Below are 15,865 nucleotides of genomic sequence, written 5' to 3'. Positions count from 1 at the left end.
AAGACTGAAATCGGAAGGACTAGCGTTGTGTTGAGGGCGCAAACGGCCAAGCGAGTGTGTCGTGGCTAAAGGCAGATGCAGTTGGCGCTCAAAAATCGGCACAAGTAGGGCCGGGAACCTTCCAGCTTACGCAGACGTAAAGTCCAAGCAAAAAAACAATAATAATATGCCGCCCACGGACCGATGGTTACAGGAGGTCATCGACTCATCAAACATCAAGTGTGGACAGCTGAGCGTACAAGGTTAAGCGGACAGCATTCGAGTACATAGCGAGTCAGAAGTGGAAAGGTGCAGGTTGTGAAGTGAAAAGAATTGGCCATGTCTGACTGCGGCAAGGGGCCGGGAGCAGGAGTCATACACGAGCATTTTGCCGTGAAATCCTAGCCGACTCCTCACAGATGGTTGGTTGCATGCAATTTGCTGATACCTGTCAGGCTTATTATTACTACGGTGCTGCAACAGGATTATTTCCAAGAATTAGTGGTGCCCGTAGCTTGCACCTTCGATGATAGCCATCGGCTCCAAGGTCACTATGGTTGGCCCAAAAACCCAAAAGCGACCGCTGACTCCGAACGGAATGGCGGATGCGTCTGATCGATCAAGAAGCATGGTAGCTGTTGATTGACGGGAGAAAACAAATGGAGTCTAGGACTTTCGCAAGCATGAGGAGTAATAAGATGATGGCTTTCCTGGACAGATGGGACGACGCCGGGCGTTTTGGACAAGTCAGGCAATGATAGGCTGTCGCCGTCGCAGCGGCAGTGTAGGAAGTGCTAGTCGACGTGGAAATTTGAAGGTTGCAGGTATTCGCGTGCTCGCATCACCGTCTCATCGTCGTCATCAAGTGTCTTGATCGTATTTTGCGGTCTCAGCTTCCTGCTTTGCCGGGTTGTCGTACTAATCCTGGTTCTTGCTGCCGAACCCACCAAGGCAAATCGGTCAATGGTAAAGCGGAACGATTTTTATCAAGATCTCCAGCTGGACGCCTACTTCGTACTGGTGCTTTGAGGTCCCTTAGCCGAGGCAGCAAGTCCTCATGACCTGAGCGCTTCGCCTAGCCTGGCTTCTCTGGAGTGTGAACAGAAGTGTCTTCGGCGTTCTTCGTTACTCCATTCGAATGCATTCTCCGACTGTGTTCTAGTGTTCAGGTTGCATCACGCATTCTCGTGTTTGTGTCATGATTGGGGCGCAGTGTCTGGACCTGAAATGCGATATTACATGTCAAGCCGGAGACATCGGCGAGTCGCTGAGCACAGCAGGCTTGGTGCGGAGGCACAGGCGTACAAAGCCCGCCCGGCGCCTGAGACCAGAAAAAGAGGCTTTTGGTGCAGGCTACCATTCCTGACTTGGCATCACACAGTTCATAGCGCGAGGCTCCAGTGGGTGGCAACGTGGGATAGAATCTTCGTTTATTTTTTGAGGTCATCAGATGGCGCACTGACGCGCGTGAGCAAAGGCATCGAAAAAACATACCGACACGGCAAGTTCTGGACACTGTTTGCCAATCCATGGGCGAATAATGGCTGAGCTCTAGCCTGTTACCGAACCCTTCCACTTCCCACCTGAGCATATTGCTGCTGATAACGACCCCTGGAGCTTGTGTCCGTGAAATTTGAATGCTCACTTGTGATCCTTGATGCATCAGTTGCTCAAGCCTGCGCGGTCCGAAAGACCGCTGTAATTACGCATGCTCAGATGCTGGATTCCGATGTCGACAAAGAAAGTCACACGCAACCTCGCTTTTTGAATCCGCCAGCATGCATGATTGGGTTTGGCGTCGACACATGGCCGATCCAGCGCCGAGCAGTCCAGAGCCTAGGCATCTAAGAAATTCAAATGACGCCTCTTGGAATTGTCGGTCTTACCTTACTACCTGACTGTGTCTAGGGAAGAAGCCAACCTAATAATCTACTCGTTCGTCGGCCCTCATGACTAAGAAATGCTTGTTGATGGCTTGCCTCCTCACCGCCCGACTGCCCAAAACTCGAGCTGCGCAGAAACCGGCCCGCAGAAGCTGCATAGAGTGACGATGAAGACAACGAAGCCCAGCGAAAGACTTGTGACCATCGAGGCGTCGTGACTGCCCGTCAGATGATCAGTCCATTTCCCCGAGATCATCATCTCTTCATGAATGCGGTGTGCTTCAATCCGAGCCAACGTAAGACGGCATGCTTGTGGCGCCATTATCACGTTGCACATCATTGGTATCTATCGGGCGTCGCCGCGAGAATGACGACAACCTGTTTTGTGACTGATACCTTGCCTACCTTGCTGTGTATGCCTGTCAGGAGTGGATGCGGGCCAGATCAATAAGGCTACCCTCAGGCCAATTGAATTCTGCGCCTGTGAGCAACATGCCGTGTTCTGAGCTGCTGGCGTTTCGCGTTCCAGGACGAAAGCAAAATTCACCTGGGCAATACTTCGTACAAAACTCTCTACGAATAGTGAGAGACACATGCAAGCACCACCGATGACCGTGTCATGGGTAAGTTAACGTTGGCAGGCAAGCCGCACTGATCGACTGCATATCGCTTTGACAAATGCTACAGAAACATGTGAGTGATGCCGATCTTCTGACTGCCATCTCTTTTTCTCTCCAAACTTGAACGTTCCACGGGTGGGGTCATTATTTTCCATGGCTCCCGGTCACTTCTGATATCTCGAACTCTGTGACTGGCCACGTTTGCCCGAGGGAGGACTCTGCCGTCCGAAATGGCATCGATCGAACAGACAATCCACCCGTTGAATTTGGTCGCATTGTCACAGTACAACAAGTTCTTGATGTTCCATCAACTTACTGACAGAGGCTGTGCAGAAGCGGCACCAGCGACCGGCGTCTGCTCGTTCCCCCTGCCCCTTAGTCTCAAAACAGACCTCCTATGAAGGTTTGGTTCACGAACAATACCGATGCCTTTCCTCGAGCTTGAGGCCAAGGACCAGTTGCTGCCGGGACCGAGTCTTGAGAGTAATCCACTACAACAGCCCCAGCAGCTTGGGTCGATAAACTGCTAGACCCGTTGTAGAAGCCAGAGAAAGCCTCTGCATGCTGTATGCGGAGCTACGATCGCAACCATTTTTGAAAAACTGGTCCAAGCATGCACAGATCCTTGGATCTGCTGTACTTCACTCAGCAGCTTTCAGTGGTCGCCTACCGGTGGCCGTCTCTCTATCATCCGCTGGACTAAACATCACACAAGCTTGACAGGCCAAGGGTACTGACTGTAAGCGGGTGCTGTTGCTTCGACCTACCGGAGAAAGGCGACATGTGCTTGGCTGCCGAAACGCACAATCGAGACGGACGATCTCTGGATGGCAGCAACGAATCCACCAGTCTCAGCACGGCTGATTCACTAGACTGGGCGCACTCTCACAAGGTTATCCGCCGCGAAGACCTTTCACCTAGATCAGGCATCTTCTCAGCGGCGGTCCCTGACTGCACCTCATCCTCGCTAAAATTGTCGTATTCAAGCGTGCTCAGGGTACCAGTTTTTTCGATCGGTGCTCTCTGCTCATGCAGCAGGGCCAGTCCTGTATGCAGGGCAACCAAGCATTGCTCGAAAGCTCACGCTTCTCGCCGGCACCCTCGCCGTGCCGGTGTGTGCAGATGATGAGGGTGAAAACACCTGGCATGCTTGCAAATCAACCAGCCTGGCTGCACGCTGGTCCTTACAATGTAACCGATCAAGCCGATGCTGGACCACTGCATCACGATTAAACGTTACGGCGCCTTGGCCAACTCACCACGACCGCCTCTTGATGTGACAGGCAACGAGACGAGCAGCAGCGGTTAGACCTGTGCGTGTTGCTACTGGCGCTGCCCATTGCGCGTTTTCTTGTGAGTCAATGGTCCTGTTGAGAGCTGACAGGTAGTGGTGATGCAGTACTGGAAGTCTAGGTTTACTGTGATATCATGTTGGGTGGTGCGAGTCACGTTACTCGAGTCTGGCATTCCTGCTGTGTTTGATGATATGATGGCTGCCTGATAACCAGAGTCAAGCTTGTGTCGAAATTGTTGTCGAGGTTGCCCAGTAATGCACTACGAGTTACTCAGCCGCTCAAGAGACGCGGTCGTCGTCGGTATTGCAACCCGTCAGGCTAGCCTTCAACAAATCGCTGTTGTCGAGCAAGGGAACCTGAGAGACCGGTCATATGCGAGACTGGTCTTAATAGAAAATCCTACTCACGTTAGTGAGCGCCCCCAAGTCTGCGTTCCTGACTCATGTGGATCAACACTTAATAGGGACCCTCGTCAGAGAACCTTGCCAAGCAGGAAATCAACAATCCTCCCTAACAACCACCTTGACGACTCGGATGAGACCTACGAAATAAGAAAGGTAGGACAGGAAAAGCCGTCAAGATGAGCGCCGTCATGATCCAGTGACGCCCGACTTAAAGCCTTTTGCCTGCTTTTGCCTGCTGAAATGCACAACAGATCATGGAGAGTCAGGCGCAGAATCGACGTTCCTTTTCGTCAAAGACCTTCACAATTCGGTGACGATCAACCTTTCTCGAGTGCCAGGTAGGAAGTCGGTCCCGCTCCATCGAAGAGTCCACCATTTAGAGGCAACGAAAGACTGTATCCTGACAACGCAGGGATCAGCAGCTTGAGCTCATTTATGACTGAAGAGCAGAACAGATCAATGCACGGCCATGTAGGATGTCGTTGCTGCTCATCTGAGGAGTGTTCATGTAGAGCAACGAAGACCTGTGATCAAAGAAGGCGCCACATGTCCGTTCCCCTGCTTCTACCGACGAAGTGCCTGCATGTCCTATCTACAGCGGCCTGCCAGTGACTTGTTCATTGCCGACCAACGGCAAAACGACCATCGCATGTAGCATTCGGAGAGGAACGACCAGATGCTAGGGTGGTCACGAGGTTCCGTTGACATAACGCATCGACAATTTATCTATCAGATACTACGAGGCATACGTTTACTCAACCCTGCTCTGCGCTGCGCCCAGAGGTCGAAATTCCAGTCCTCGACCCCAATTACCGACCATCCGTGCTATGCTATGCTACTTGTGTTTGATATACATAAAAACATGTTACCGCCTGCTTTGCTCTGTGGTCGACGCCGGCTCCGGAATGTCCCAGCTTGTGCCGTCCGTCGGCGGTGCTGCTAATGCTTGAAGACCTCTTTCCGGCGGGCACTCAGCACCGACGCGGAGAGGAGGTCGCAGCTGACTTCGACAAACCGCATCAAAGAAATCCAACCCAAGGATCATCCCTCCGACTGGACTCCTTCTAGTAGCCCAATCCGCCGCCCGCACTACTTGTCCTCCTTCCCCTCGATCTCGACTTTCTCCGCTCACCATGCTGTCGCTGTTCCCTTACTGGTGACGAATTATAGCCGTAAGCAGCATCATCAATGACCGCCGTATCCTCGTAGACCTGTACTGCCCCAGCGCCTCCACCCAAACTCTTCCGTTTTATCGGCCGTTCATTGCCTGCTCCCCGTGGCGTCTCACTTCCAAACCCTTGCACATCTCGATAGCCCTCCCCTCCATAATCACTCAAGCGCTTCGGCTGACGGGTCTCAACCGGGCCCAAATGACCGACACTCTGATTTCGGCCTTGCTGATACAGACTTCCCGCACCAGAAGTTGGTGGTCGGTAGCCTTCGTATGTTGAGTCTGCATAGGTGGAGGTTCGATTGACGGTGTAATTCGAATTTGGGTTGAAATCTGAAGGATAGTATGAGTTGCGGTGATCGTTGTGGACCATATCCACCTCAGATTGCGAGAGTAGCGGATCTTTCTGCATGGCGGCTCCAACGTCCCAGTTGTTCTGTCGTGCGCCGACGGAGAATTCGAGGTCTTCTTTGGTGATAGAGTCCCAGTACTAGGAAGGAGAGTTAGCTTGTGTCCGCACGGGAGGGCAGATGATGGGATTGCGGAGCAACATACCTTGTAAATCATCATCACAGCAAGCAAATTGCAGACCGTTGCGAAGAAGAGACCGTCCAGGTAATGATTGACAGCTTCACAGATTCTGGCGCCGAATGTGTACAAGATTACCTGCCCAATGACGAAGAAGAACACCGCTGCTGCAAGATCCCATAGTGGCCAGCGATCCTGCAATGTGTTGACTACCAGGATGACCTGCATGACGAGGTAGACGAAAAGACAGATAGCGTTGATGATGTACAGAACGATGAAGAGACCGGTAGTGTTGGTGGGCGACAGACCGGCCCAGCCTTGAAACGTAAGGAGAGAGATGATGAATGTCAGGGCAAAGACCGCGACGCTGCTGAGTCGAAGTAGCCAGACTGAGAGGAACGTGCCATCTTCGTACAACTGGAAGCCCACAAAGCCGTTGATGACCAGTGCAGCGCACATGGCTGATGCGAACCCATTCTGCGCGGACACGAAATAAACAAATGCCCCGTTCTTCGTGGCGGGTAGCACGCCGGCGTCAAGGACCAGGCTGACAATCGTGAGGAGTAGGTACAGGTAGAAGAAGGTCAAGATCTCTTTTCTTCCCACCGCAGTGAACTTAGATCTGACATGAAATATCATGATTGCCGTCATTGCCAGAGCGGCGATATGTGCAAAGTCGGTGGCGGCCTGGAAGATTATGGTGTTGGCCAACTCGATCGATCGTGCGGCGCATGTTGGCAATAGTAGTGGTGCGTGGGAGGATGTGAGGGTGGATGGTGGTCCGAGGATAAAACACAACGGCAGAGGCGACTGCGCGCAGATGTCTTCGAAAGAGCCGAAGCCCATGGTGGGCTGCTTGGGACGGTCAGTCCCTCGACGAGAGTCTGCTCTTCAGTGCTTCGTCGCTATGTACCAAGATCCGCCTTCTCCTGTTTCCCTAGTATCGGCCCTTTGTTGAGGCGAAGTCGTTTGGGAATAGAGCAACCACTTCTGGGACGATAGAAACTGTGTAGAGCGTGTTTGTTCGGTATCTTAGCGAGCGATGGGTGTCGAAACGAACGTGAAGTACAACTTCAATCAATGGCTAGGATGAAACAAGGCGCGAACAGTCGGTTGTTGGCCGGCCAGAGCGTGCGCATATCGATTGAAGTGCTTATTATTAGTCGACGCCCCCTTGGAGAGCACTGTCTCACTTCATGGCAAAGCCTCTTTCTGCCAAGTCCATTCACTGCATCGGGTCTAGCTTAAATCTGGTTGCTACAGCAAACTTGACTACACTACACGTAAGATCTTCGTTCACGCTCTGCGCACCTCCAGCACGTCTTCTTGCTCGCATCCTGACAAGTCTCGCGAATTTTGGCAGCAGAATCGCGTAGTCGGCCAGTATATGTCTGCAAACTGCGTTCACTCGATCCGGACTGTGCAGGGCCGACGGTGATTGTGGGCGAGTGCATGATCTATATTCTATGCCTCTGTAGCCGACCGGTCGACAGAAGCCCTGGCATAGAGCTGGATGACTGGTGAGGGTTTTGCAGGAGATCCGCATGGGAAGCACTATCTGCTTGCATGATACGAAATGCCCATAATGTGATGTCTCTTCGAAGAAGTGCAGACCGGTTGACGTACACGAGTGTTTCTCTCATAATACGGCAACATCAGCTCGCGTTTTCGTAACAAACGCGGACACTGCAGGAAGTCGCCTCGACCAGGTCTTGGTCCTAAAGCTGCAGGTCTTCGTCGTACCGTCCAATGCTTTGTTTAGTCGGATCTGAACCTCTATAGCATTTCGCTCCCTGGGTATCCAAGAAGTACCCACTGTACACGCTTCATCAATCGTCGTCATAAGCCATTCCAATCATGAGGGACACCAGTTCAGCGAGCCCGGGTGCCAGACGTGTATCATCGCTTGAGCAGAAGCATTACTAATGCACGCTCAGCCTGTTCATACCTTCCACCACCATTGGTGACGAGCCACTTCCCGCGCTCACTTCTTTCATTTTCTCCTTGTCTTTGAAGCGCTCCTTCTCCGTCCATAATTCCAGCTCCCTTTCTCTTTCGCGCTTGACGCCCATGATGACGCTTTTAAACGCACCTAGCCAGCCCTCAAGCTCGGCTTCGCTTTTCACACAGCACCGAACAACCTTTTCCTCGGCGATGACTTCGAAACAATACACGCGACTACGACTCACAGGGTCGATCTCCACCGCTTCGATGATGCTGGACGCAGAGATCATTCTCAACACCGAGTACTCGTTCTCGTTCTTGTAGAACGAGAGATTCTTGGGCCGCAGGACAGCGAACAGGCTCTTCCAAGATTTGATACCTGCCGGTTTGGACGACAGGACAGTCAGGAAACCCTGGCGGATGGGTCGCAAGGGGTCCCGCTGGTCGTAAGCTGTGGCTGGCGTGGCGGGTATTCCGCCCGAAGATTGCGGCGGCCGTCGAGAGTGCTGTGTATCATGTGTAATTGAAAATTGCGATGGATTTCGCTCAGTCATCGCAGGGCGAAGAGCATTGGCCGACGGGATCGGCGACAGCGGGCGACTGGCACTGGGCAGATTCTTTGGCAGCGACGTGCCTGGCTGGAAGTCGCTGAAGTCACTGTGCGATGTGTTGAAGTCTGGTCCCGACGTGTAAGGCTCTATGTTTGAGTGCGTACGTGGACGGCTGGAGGTGGTTTTCCGTCGCTGCTCTGGAGAAGCCGAAGCGTCAGGTGACTCATCAGCAGACACATCAGTCGTGTCGTAGCCGTAGGATTGAGAGGAATCGTTTGCGGCAGTTCGCGAGAATTGCGGCGCTGGGGGCTCGAGTGTTGGATCTTGCGATTCGCCGCCGTCGATACGTGCCTCGAGACGTATCTGGCTGACCCAGTCAATGGCATCCCTTTCAGAGGCGGCCTGGAAGTGGTAATTCTTGGATGGACTGAACACTCCGAAGACATTGTCATGGCGCGACTTACGCACGCGCGCGATTGCGGTGATATCTGACAAGCCAACGGAGTCTCGCAGGTCTGTTTCGTCCGCGTTTCCATAGATGGAGAGAAGATTTGGCCGTAGCACAAGATATGTAGGTTTCCAACTGGCGCGGAAGGCACCCTTCTTCTTCACTCGACGGTTGACCTTGCTGCTCTTAATGACGCGATCAAAGCAGAAGCTGCCATTCTGATCAACCGGAGAGAAGACGTCGAGACCAACATGTCCTTGTAGCGATGTCGAGAGACCCAAAATGTCTGGAGGAGGTATGCGGCTCGGTGACAGGACAGGTGCTATGCCTAGACGTTTGGGAGGGGTGGTACTTCGGGCGACTTGCGCCATATTGCTCTCGTTGAGGGAACGACGTTAAACTAGGGATGTATTCAGGCGCATTAAGCTTCGTTGGCAGGAGAATGTCCGTTGACCTTGATATAGATGTAGGAAGGTCACATAGGAGCGAGGCGGCCGCGTTTCTGAGGCGTTTGTAGGTCTCGTGCAAGGAACGGTGAGTGTTTACGAAACGACTCGGAGGGGGTGATCTCATCTGGGAGTCTGGGGAAGCGAAATGACACAGCCCAATCAAGTTCGGAGAAGAGCTAGCATCTCGAGACCGGCATGGCGCAGTCTTGATGGGTTCAGGAGGAAATAGAAGTCCTGGCGTCTCGCTGCCTTTGCGAGCACCTACTGATGTAGAGGGGGAAGGGAAGCAACATGTCGCAAGTGCGCATCTTTGCAACAAGTTTCTGCGGCTTCAGAACATGGGGCTGGCATGACGATCATGCTAGTGACCTGCAGCTACGGACCAGGGTCAATCGCCACGGCGGCAGGCATGCAGCATTAGCAGCTCAGTGTCTTAGACGTCGGCATAGACCTGAAGGACGTCTGCTATCGCCACTGACGCGGACTCCCCAACATTCGCACTCACCAGCCTAAGCAATTGACGCCTTTGGATATGTTGAGTGATATGCAAGATCGCCGAGGCAGTGCGAACAAATGAAGTCACACATCTGATCACAGGTACAGGTACTGCGGGCAGACTTTAGGGGTAGTGGTACTGTAGAGCACACCTAGGTAACGACGTAGGTAACCTGAAAGGATCGTGAGATCGTGCAGGCTCTGCGCGGGAATAACTAGGTACCAGGTAGCCATCGTGGTACCTACAGCACCTGAGGCTCTAGGGCTTGCTCTTGCTCGCACATCTAGGCGAATGCCTATTCCTGGGCACGTCCCCTGAAGGCACTCAAATTTTCGAGGAGTGTGGGCGCCCTGATGTAATTTACAGGTAAGACAGCACCTCATGGGAGGCTCCACAACGTGCAACGAGCAGTGGAGGTTTCCGACTTCTGGCAGACTGCGCTCGATAAACCTCTTCCCTTCAGATCCGGTTGCCTGTAGACGTGTACTATCAACACCAAACGGCCTGTCTACGACCAATCTCGTATGATCGCAAGCACTGCTCCTCCGCCATCGATCCCTCCCACAGAACGCGCTTCCATTTCGCTGTCCTGACCCCGACTGTCCTACACCGGAACTCGAATGCCCCCTGATATCGTTGGGCGTTTGTACTTTCGAAACTTCACAAGCCAGCTTCTCAACAAGCAGATTTTGCGACTTTGACTAGTGCGCATACATCTTCGGCCATCAGCGACGGTCATCATCTTTGACGCAGCCGGCACCGAGTCCCATGACGAGTCGCTAGTCCCCTTGCCAGGCTACTGGAGCACCTCTCACAGCAGAGCACCCGACCATGAGTTGGAAGCCAGCAAAAGGGCCTGGCCTTGTCCAACAAGTCCTCAAGAGCTTACCCTATACATCACCTGCTCCGAACTACGATGAAAAACGAAGTTCGAAGCCCTCCTCCAGGTTATCGTTCTTCCGTCGACGAATACGATTAAAAGGCAATTCATCAATTTCCGTGCCACTGGGATTTGTACTTTTGTTTCCAAGCATTGTTGTAATATTAATCATCATTCTCATAATTCGACATCCATCGTCGTCCGGACGTATACTCGTGCCCGCGGGCACGCCCCCCTCCATTAGGTGCGTACCTTACCATCGACCATATCTAAGTGTATCACAGCTCTAACATTTCACCGCAGACGGATAAGCGAAAAGCATGACCGCGTCTTTGCAACCGGATGTCTCGATCCAGAAGTGCAGAATAAAGGGCCTCGTGCCAACGCAGCTTTCGTTGTGCTAGCTCGCAACAAGGAATTGGATGGTGTCATTCAGTCGATCAAGAGCGTAGAGCGCCATTTTAACCGCTGGTTCAATTATCCATACGTGTTCCTTAACGATGGAGACTTCGAGCAAGAGTTCAAAGACACGGTCACCAACTACACGAGTTCGCCAGTCGAGTTTGGGAAGATCAATGCGACCATGTGGGGATACCCCGATTGGTAGATCACGAAGTTGCGCGCGAAGGTATCCGAAAGCAAGGAGATGCTGCCATCATGTACGGTGGAATGGAAAGCTATCATCACATGTGTCGCTTCTACTCGGGATTCTTCTACAAGCATCCTTTGCTGGACAAGTACAAGTGGTACTGGCGCGTGGAGCCCGAGATCTCCTATTTCTGCGACATGACTTACGATCCGTTCATCGAAATGGAACGCGCGAACAAGACATACGGATTCACGATTGCGGTGAAGGAGCTCAAAGAAACCGTCCCAAACATCTTCCGATATGCTTCTGCATACAAGAGAAAGAACAATCTGAAATCAAAGGGCCTCTGGGAGATGTTCTTAGAGCCACAACCGGAAGGGAAAGAGAAGAAAGAAAGCGACGACAGGAAGAAGACACTGCCGAACGAGATCCTAGAGACGGAGCGAGGCCATCAGAATATAGAGGAGATTGACCCGGAAGCCATGGAGGGCGAAAAGTACAACATGTGCCACTTCTGGAGTAATTTTGAGATTGCCAGACTGGACTGGTTCCGGAGTAAGGAGTACAATGAGTTCTTTGAGATGATGGACCGAAGTGGTGGTTTCTGGATGGAAAGGGTAAGTTTCCAGTTGCTTTCGGGAACACACAAGTACTGATCTTTCCAGTGGGGTGACGCACCCATCCATTCACTCGCTGCCGGCGCACTGTTGGGTGTCAAGGACGTTCATTACTTCCGTGATTTTGGATATCGGCATACGACAATTCAGCATTGTCCAGCAAATGCACCCACCCGACAATTGCCAAGAATACCATATCTCGAAAAGACCACCGATGATCCAAAGGAGCGTGCAGAGGAAGATGAGTACTGGGCAACACCCGATACTCCGAAAGAGAACGGCGTTGGCTGCCGGTGCAGATGTGATACAGACATCCGCGACGTGGAGGGCAAGGAAGGCAGCTGCATGAACGAATGGGTCGAAGTTGCTGGAGGATGGGCGAGCCCCTGAACGCTGTTGAGTCCTGACGACAGGAAGCCCAAAACAAAGCACGGGCTATTGGACTGAGACGGTCTCATTAGCTCATCACTCGCACCACTATACCTCCGACTGGAATCCACGAGTGTTATATTGGCAGAATCCGCAGTGTCGCCGCTTCTGGCAGCTGCCTCAGCCTTACAAGAAGTCGAATACAACGGAGTCGGGCGACATTTCTGACCAGCAAGCGACAACGAGGGCACATCAGATACGTATTTGGGTATCACTGCCAATGCTATGGTCCCCAGCCCTCAAAGGGCGTCTGAACAAAGCAGCGTACGGCGCTGCTAGGCACAGGATGCCGTATGGACTGGACGAGCGGAGTTGATCGCGCGGGCATTGCACATGTTACAATGGACATACGAGAATATGTTTCAACATTTCCACTGCACCGTAGTATCCCACAAGTCAGTGAGCATGCTCAAGCCATAAAGTTGCCATATGCATCCGTGCATCCAACGTGCGTTGTAGATGATGTTGAACTTTGGAAAGCACTGTCACTAGTACCTCAAGGGCTATTTTCGGAGTTTCACAGTGGGGGCGATAGCGCGATAGAGTGATAGTGATCGACGTGCTTGATATGCGGGGTTCCGTGGTTGCCTACTTCGTGTACAAAACGTCCCGGCCAGAACGTCCGACTGCATCTACTACAATCATATCTTGCCCAGGAAGGCACTTCACACACTTCTTCCACGCGATAGACGTGTCGACTTCATCATTCTGCCTCAAGCAGGTAGACGTCTGGTCCCTCTGCCCCGCGAAACAAGACTACCCGCTGTCTCGAACTGCGGGGCACATTTATTGCCTGTTGTCTCGCCAGGCTGCGACCCGCTTGCGCCTGAACATGAACCACAGCTGAGTTGATTAAACTTAGGCAAGGCTACTGAGGCAACTTCCATAAAGACACACTGTCCTTTCTGTCTCGAACAAACTTCCCTGGTAAGCACAACTCTCCTGTCAAGAGTATATCAACATCCGCACCCACTCCATTGCCTTCCATCGCCGGTATGGCTGACCAGGTCGGAAGGCCTTCGGCACAGGCGATCGATAAGAGCACAGCAGATGACCACGACTTTTCAGACACCTTGGAATATCCGCAAATCCCTCTCGAAGCCTCATTCGACTCCCTCCTGAGAAATTCGTACCCATCTGGGCAGGAGTCGATTCTACCAAGTCCAACGTCCGCCATGACCAGAACCACGCGATCCGCTCGACGGCCGGCTTTGAGCGAGAGCTGGGCTTCTATGTCCGATGCTGAGTCGTCACAGAACGACGAGCTGTTGTCAGAGCAGACCGATATCGAGTCCCTCGTCGATGTGAGGCGTGCAGAAGATGTTCTGAGTATTCACGATGAGGCTTCCTCTGCTCAAGATGAGGCTGATGATAGCTCATCCGATGGAGATGAACAGGATGAAGTCATATTCGCTGAGATGACAGGTTCTCCTCTCAAGGAGGAAGAGCCCCAGACAACCGAGAAGGAAGCCGATGAAGCAGATCTCATGCCTGGCCACATCACTCTGGATGAACCGCGGGCTACAGAGGGGTCTGAGAACGTCCACGTCAGACATACACTGAGGCTGTTTGACTCTAACGAGATCATCAACATGCCAACGTTGATTGAGAAGACCGATCTCGTCGGCGCCATCGATCTCACCCTGGATAGACATTATCTGAAGGACAACGGCCGCCAGTCATTTCGGCTCTTGCTACTGGGTCAGGAGTATTTACCAGGGATTCGAGATTCGATCCAAAGCAAGGTCGCTGATGCTCTTGTCGCCTCGGGTCGTGCTCTCAGCAGCAGTCAGCAATCTTCGCTCTCCCGATTCCACGTCATTCCTGGTTCCTTTGGTCCTGGATCCGTGCCATCCACAGCTGATCTCATTCCACTAGAGCAGCACCTTGACGTTCAGAGCTATCATTCTATCGAGATGTCTTCGACCGGTGGTTTCGTCCTCTTCGAAGAGAGTCCCGACCACACCCTGGTCTCGAGGCCTACACCAACTTCACTACCATACGATTTGGCAGTGATCATTACAGATACGTCTGAGACAAGCAAGGCCGATATGTCTCTGCAGCTGTTCTCGCGTCTTGCTGCACGCCACAGCATCCCATCTCTGGTCGTTACCGTAGACGATGGCTGGAAGAACCTTGAGGGGTTTGCACCAAACTCAGGGACGGTTCACAGAGTCATCACAACTCGTCCGGTCTGGCAAGGTGATGTACTGGCCTGTCTGCCGCTCGACCTGGACACATTCTTGAACCTTAATTCGGGACAATTGAGCCGCCACCTGTCCTGGCTCGTCGGGACCGCAAAGTTGGACACTGCTACGGAAAGCGAGAAGGCCAAGACTGCATGGGCCCATGCGTGGGAGCAGAGAATCAGATGGGCTCGGACACATGTCTTGCGAGCCATGGCGGGCCTTACCACTCTTTTCGCATTCATGCTGGCAGTTCAGGTGATGCTGCCGACGTATCCTCATGGAGATCTCGCACCTTCGGCACTGAACGCCACCTTACCACTCTCTGCGACCGACATCGCAGGTGGTATCCTGGAAAGTGCAGTCAGCGTTAGCACGAGTGTCAGCAGTAAGACAAGTAGCGTTCCAGTCGCTGTCGCCACAACTTCGGCCGCTCCTTCAGAGCGGGTGTACACCATCGATCCAGCTAGATCGACGACCGGCAGATTCGAGCTGGAAGTGGTTGGATCTTCTCACTTTGTTGTACGGACTCCCCACAAGGCGAAGGGCAAAGCTCCGTTCAAAGTCGTCGTCTCGCGAGAAGGTGAGCTCATCGAGACGGAGGTGAAATCATTGTTCCCATGTGTGTACAGTATACACATTGCTCAGGAGCAAATGTATGGCAAGGTCGCTGTGTATCTCGAGATGCCCAATCCTCGTCTGACCGACACTATCACACTCGACCTCGGCCCTGAGTCTTTCAATCACTGGGTTGGTCGAATGGTAGGTGACGTCGAGAAAACTGTAGAGAAGAAGCTGGAGGTTGCTCACAGTGCCCTCCTTGACTTGGTCCAGTCAGGAGCGACTCGCAAATTCGTCGACCAAACTTTGCAGGCCGTTGCAGACACGGTACGCGAAGTCGAACAGGCTACTGGTTTCGATGAACGAGTCAGACAGCCGCTACGAAATTTGGATCAAGAAAGAATCGCGCTTAACGAGCGAATAGACGTTATGGGAGGCGAGCTTGCCGCTCAGCTATCTCAGTGGGTTGTCGAACAGGAGCAGAACGTCAATCAACTCACAGGCAAGGCGCTGCGGAATCTGCAGAAGAATACTATGTTCTTGAAGCAAAAGGCCAAGCAGTTGAGGAGAGCAAGTCGAGTGCAGAGGGAGCTTGCTATGCGCGACGTCTCCAAATGGTTGAAGAAGCAAAAGCGATCGGACACTCTGGCCACGGCTCAGGGCCGCGTTCAACACCTGGTCTCGGAATGGCAGCGAAAGCGAAACGAGAAGCGAGCAGAGCATGTAGAAAAGAGGGCCGGTTGCCGGTCACGGAAGTGTGAGAAGCGCGGGAAGCCGTGCAAGGGCAAATGTCAGAGACGATGAGACTTTGTGCGAGGCCCCTCGACTTGGCTGC

At 52.8% G+C, this 15,865-nt stretch overlaps 5 protein-coding genes across 5 annotated transcripts; 3 read left to right on the top strand and 2 right to left on the bottom strand.

Annotated features, from left to right (window-relative positions):
* Window positions 1-5,245: 5,245 nt before the first annotated feature.
* On the bottom strand, window positions 5,246-6,726 carry AB675_4263 (Chitin synthase export chaperone; the record flags this gene model as incomplete). The annotated part of the gene is made up of 2 exons (XM_018144391.1): window positions 5,246-5,842; window positions 5,908-6,726. The coding sequence occupies 2 exons, from the start codon at window positions 6,724-6,726 to the stop codon at window positions 5,246-5,248; spliced, it is 1,416 nt and encodes a 471-aa protein (XP_017998472.1).
* Window positions 6,727-7,802: 1,076 nt separating this feature from the next.
* On the bottom strand, window positions 7,803-9,194 carry AB675_4262 (uncharacterized protein; the record flags this gene model as incomplete). Its single annotated transcript, XM_018144390.1, has 1 exon — window positions 7,803-9,194. The coding sequence occupies one exon, from the start codon at window positions 9,192-9,194 to the stop codon at window positions 7,803-7,805; it is 1,392 nt and encodes a 463-aa protein (XP_017998505.1).
* Window positions 9,195-10,599: 1,405 nt separating this feature from the next.
* Window positions 10,600-11,255, top strand: AB675_4261 (O-glycoside alpha-1,2-mannosyltransferase-like protein; the record flags this gene model as incomplete). The annotated part of the gene is made up of 2 exons (XM_018144389.1): window positions 10,600-10,892; window positions 10,952-11,255. 2 exons carry the CDS (start codon window positions 10,600-10,602, stop codon window positions 11,253-11,255), a joined length of 597 nt encoding a protein of 198 aa, XP_017998639.1.
* Window positions 11,256-11,305: 50 nt separating this feature from the next.
* On the top strand, window positions 11,306-12,244 carry AB675_4260 (O-glycoside alpha-1,2-mannosyltransferase-like protein; the record flags this gene model as incomplete). The annotated part of the gene is made up of 2 exons (XM_018144388.1): window positions 11,306-11,854; window positions 11,903-12,244. The coding sequence occupies 2 exons, from the start codon at window positions 11,306-11,308 to the stop codon at window positions 12,242-12,244; spliced, it is 891 nt and encodes a 296-aa protein (XP_017998445.1).
* Window positions 12,245-13,278: 1,034 nt separating this feature from the next.
* On the top strand, window positions 13,279-15,834 carry AB675_4259 (uncharacterized protein; the record flags this gene model as incomplete). The annotated part of the gene is made up of 1 exon (XM_018144386.1): window positions 13,279-15,834. The coding sequence occupies one exon, from the start codon at window positions 13,279-13,281 to the stop codon at window positions 15,832-15,834; it is 2,556 nt and encodes an 851-aa protein (XP_017998433.1).
* Window positions 15,835-15,865: the final 31 nt, after the last annotated feature.

The sequence above is a fragment of the Cyphellophora attinorum genome (genome assembly GCF_001299255.1).
Source record: "Cyphellophora attinorum strain CBS 131958 chromosome Unknown Contig18, whole genome shotgun sequence".
Classification (NCBI taxonomy): domain Eukaryota; kingdom Fungi; phylum Ascomycota; class Eurotiomycetes; order Chaetothyriales; family Cyphellophoraceae; genus Cyphellophora; species Cyphellophora attinorum.
The sequence above is the reverse complement of the archived record's forward strand: the minus strand, read 5'-3'. Positions and strand labels throughout refer to the sequence as shown.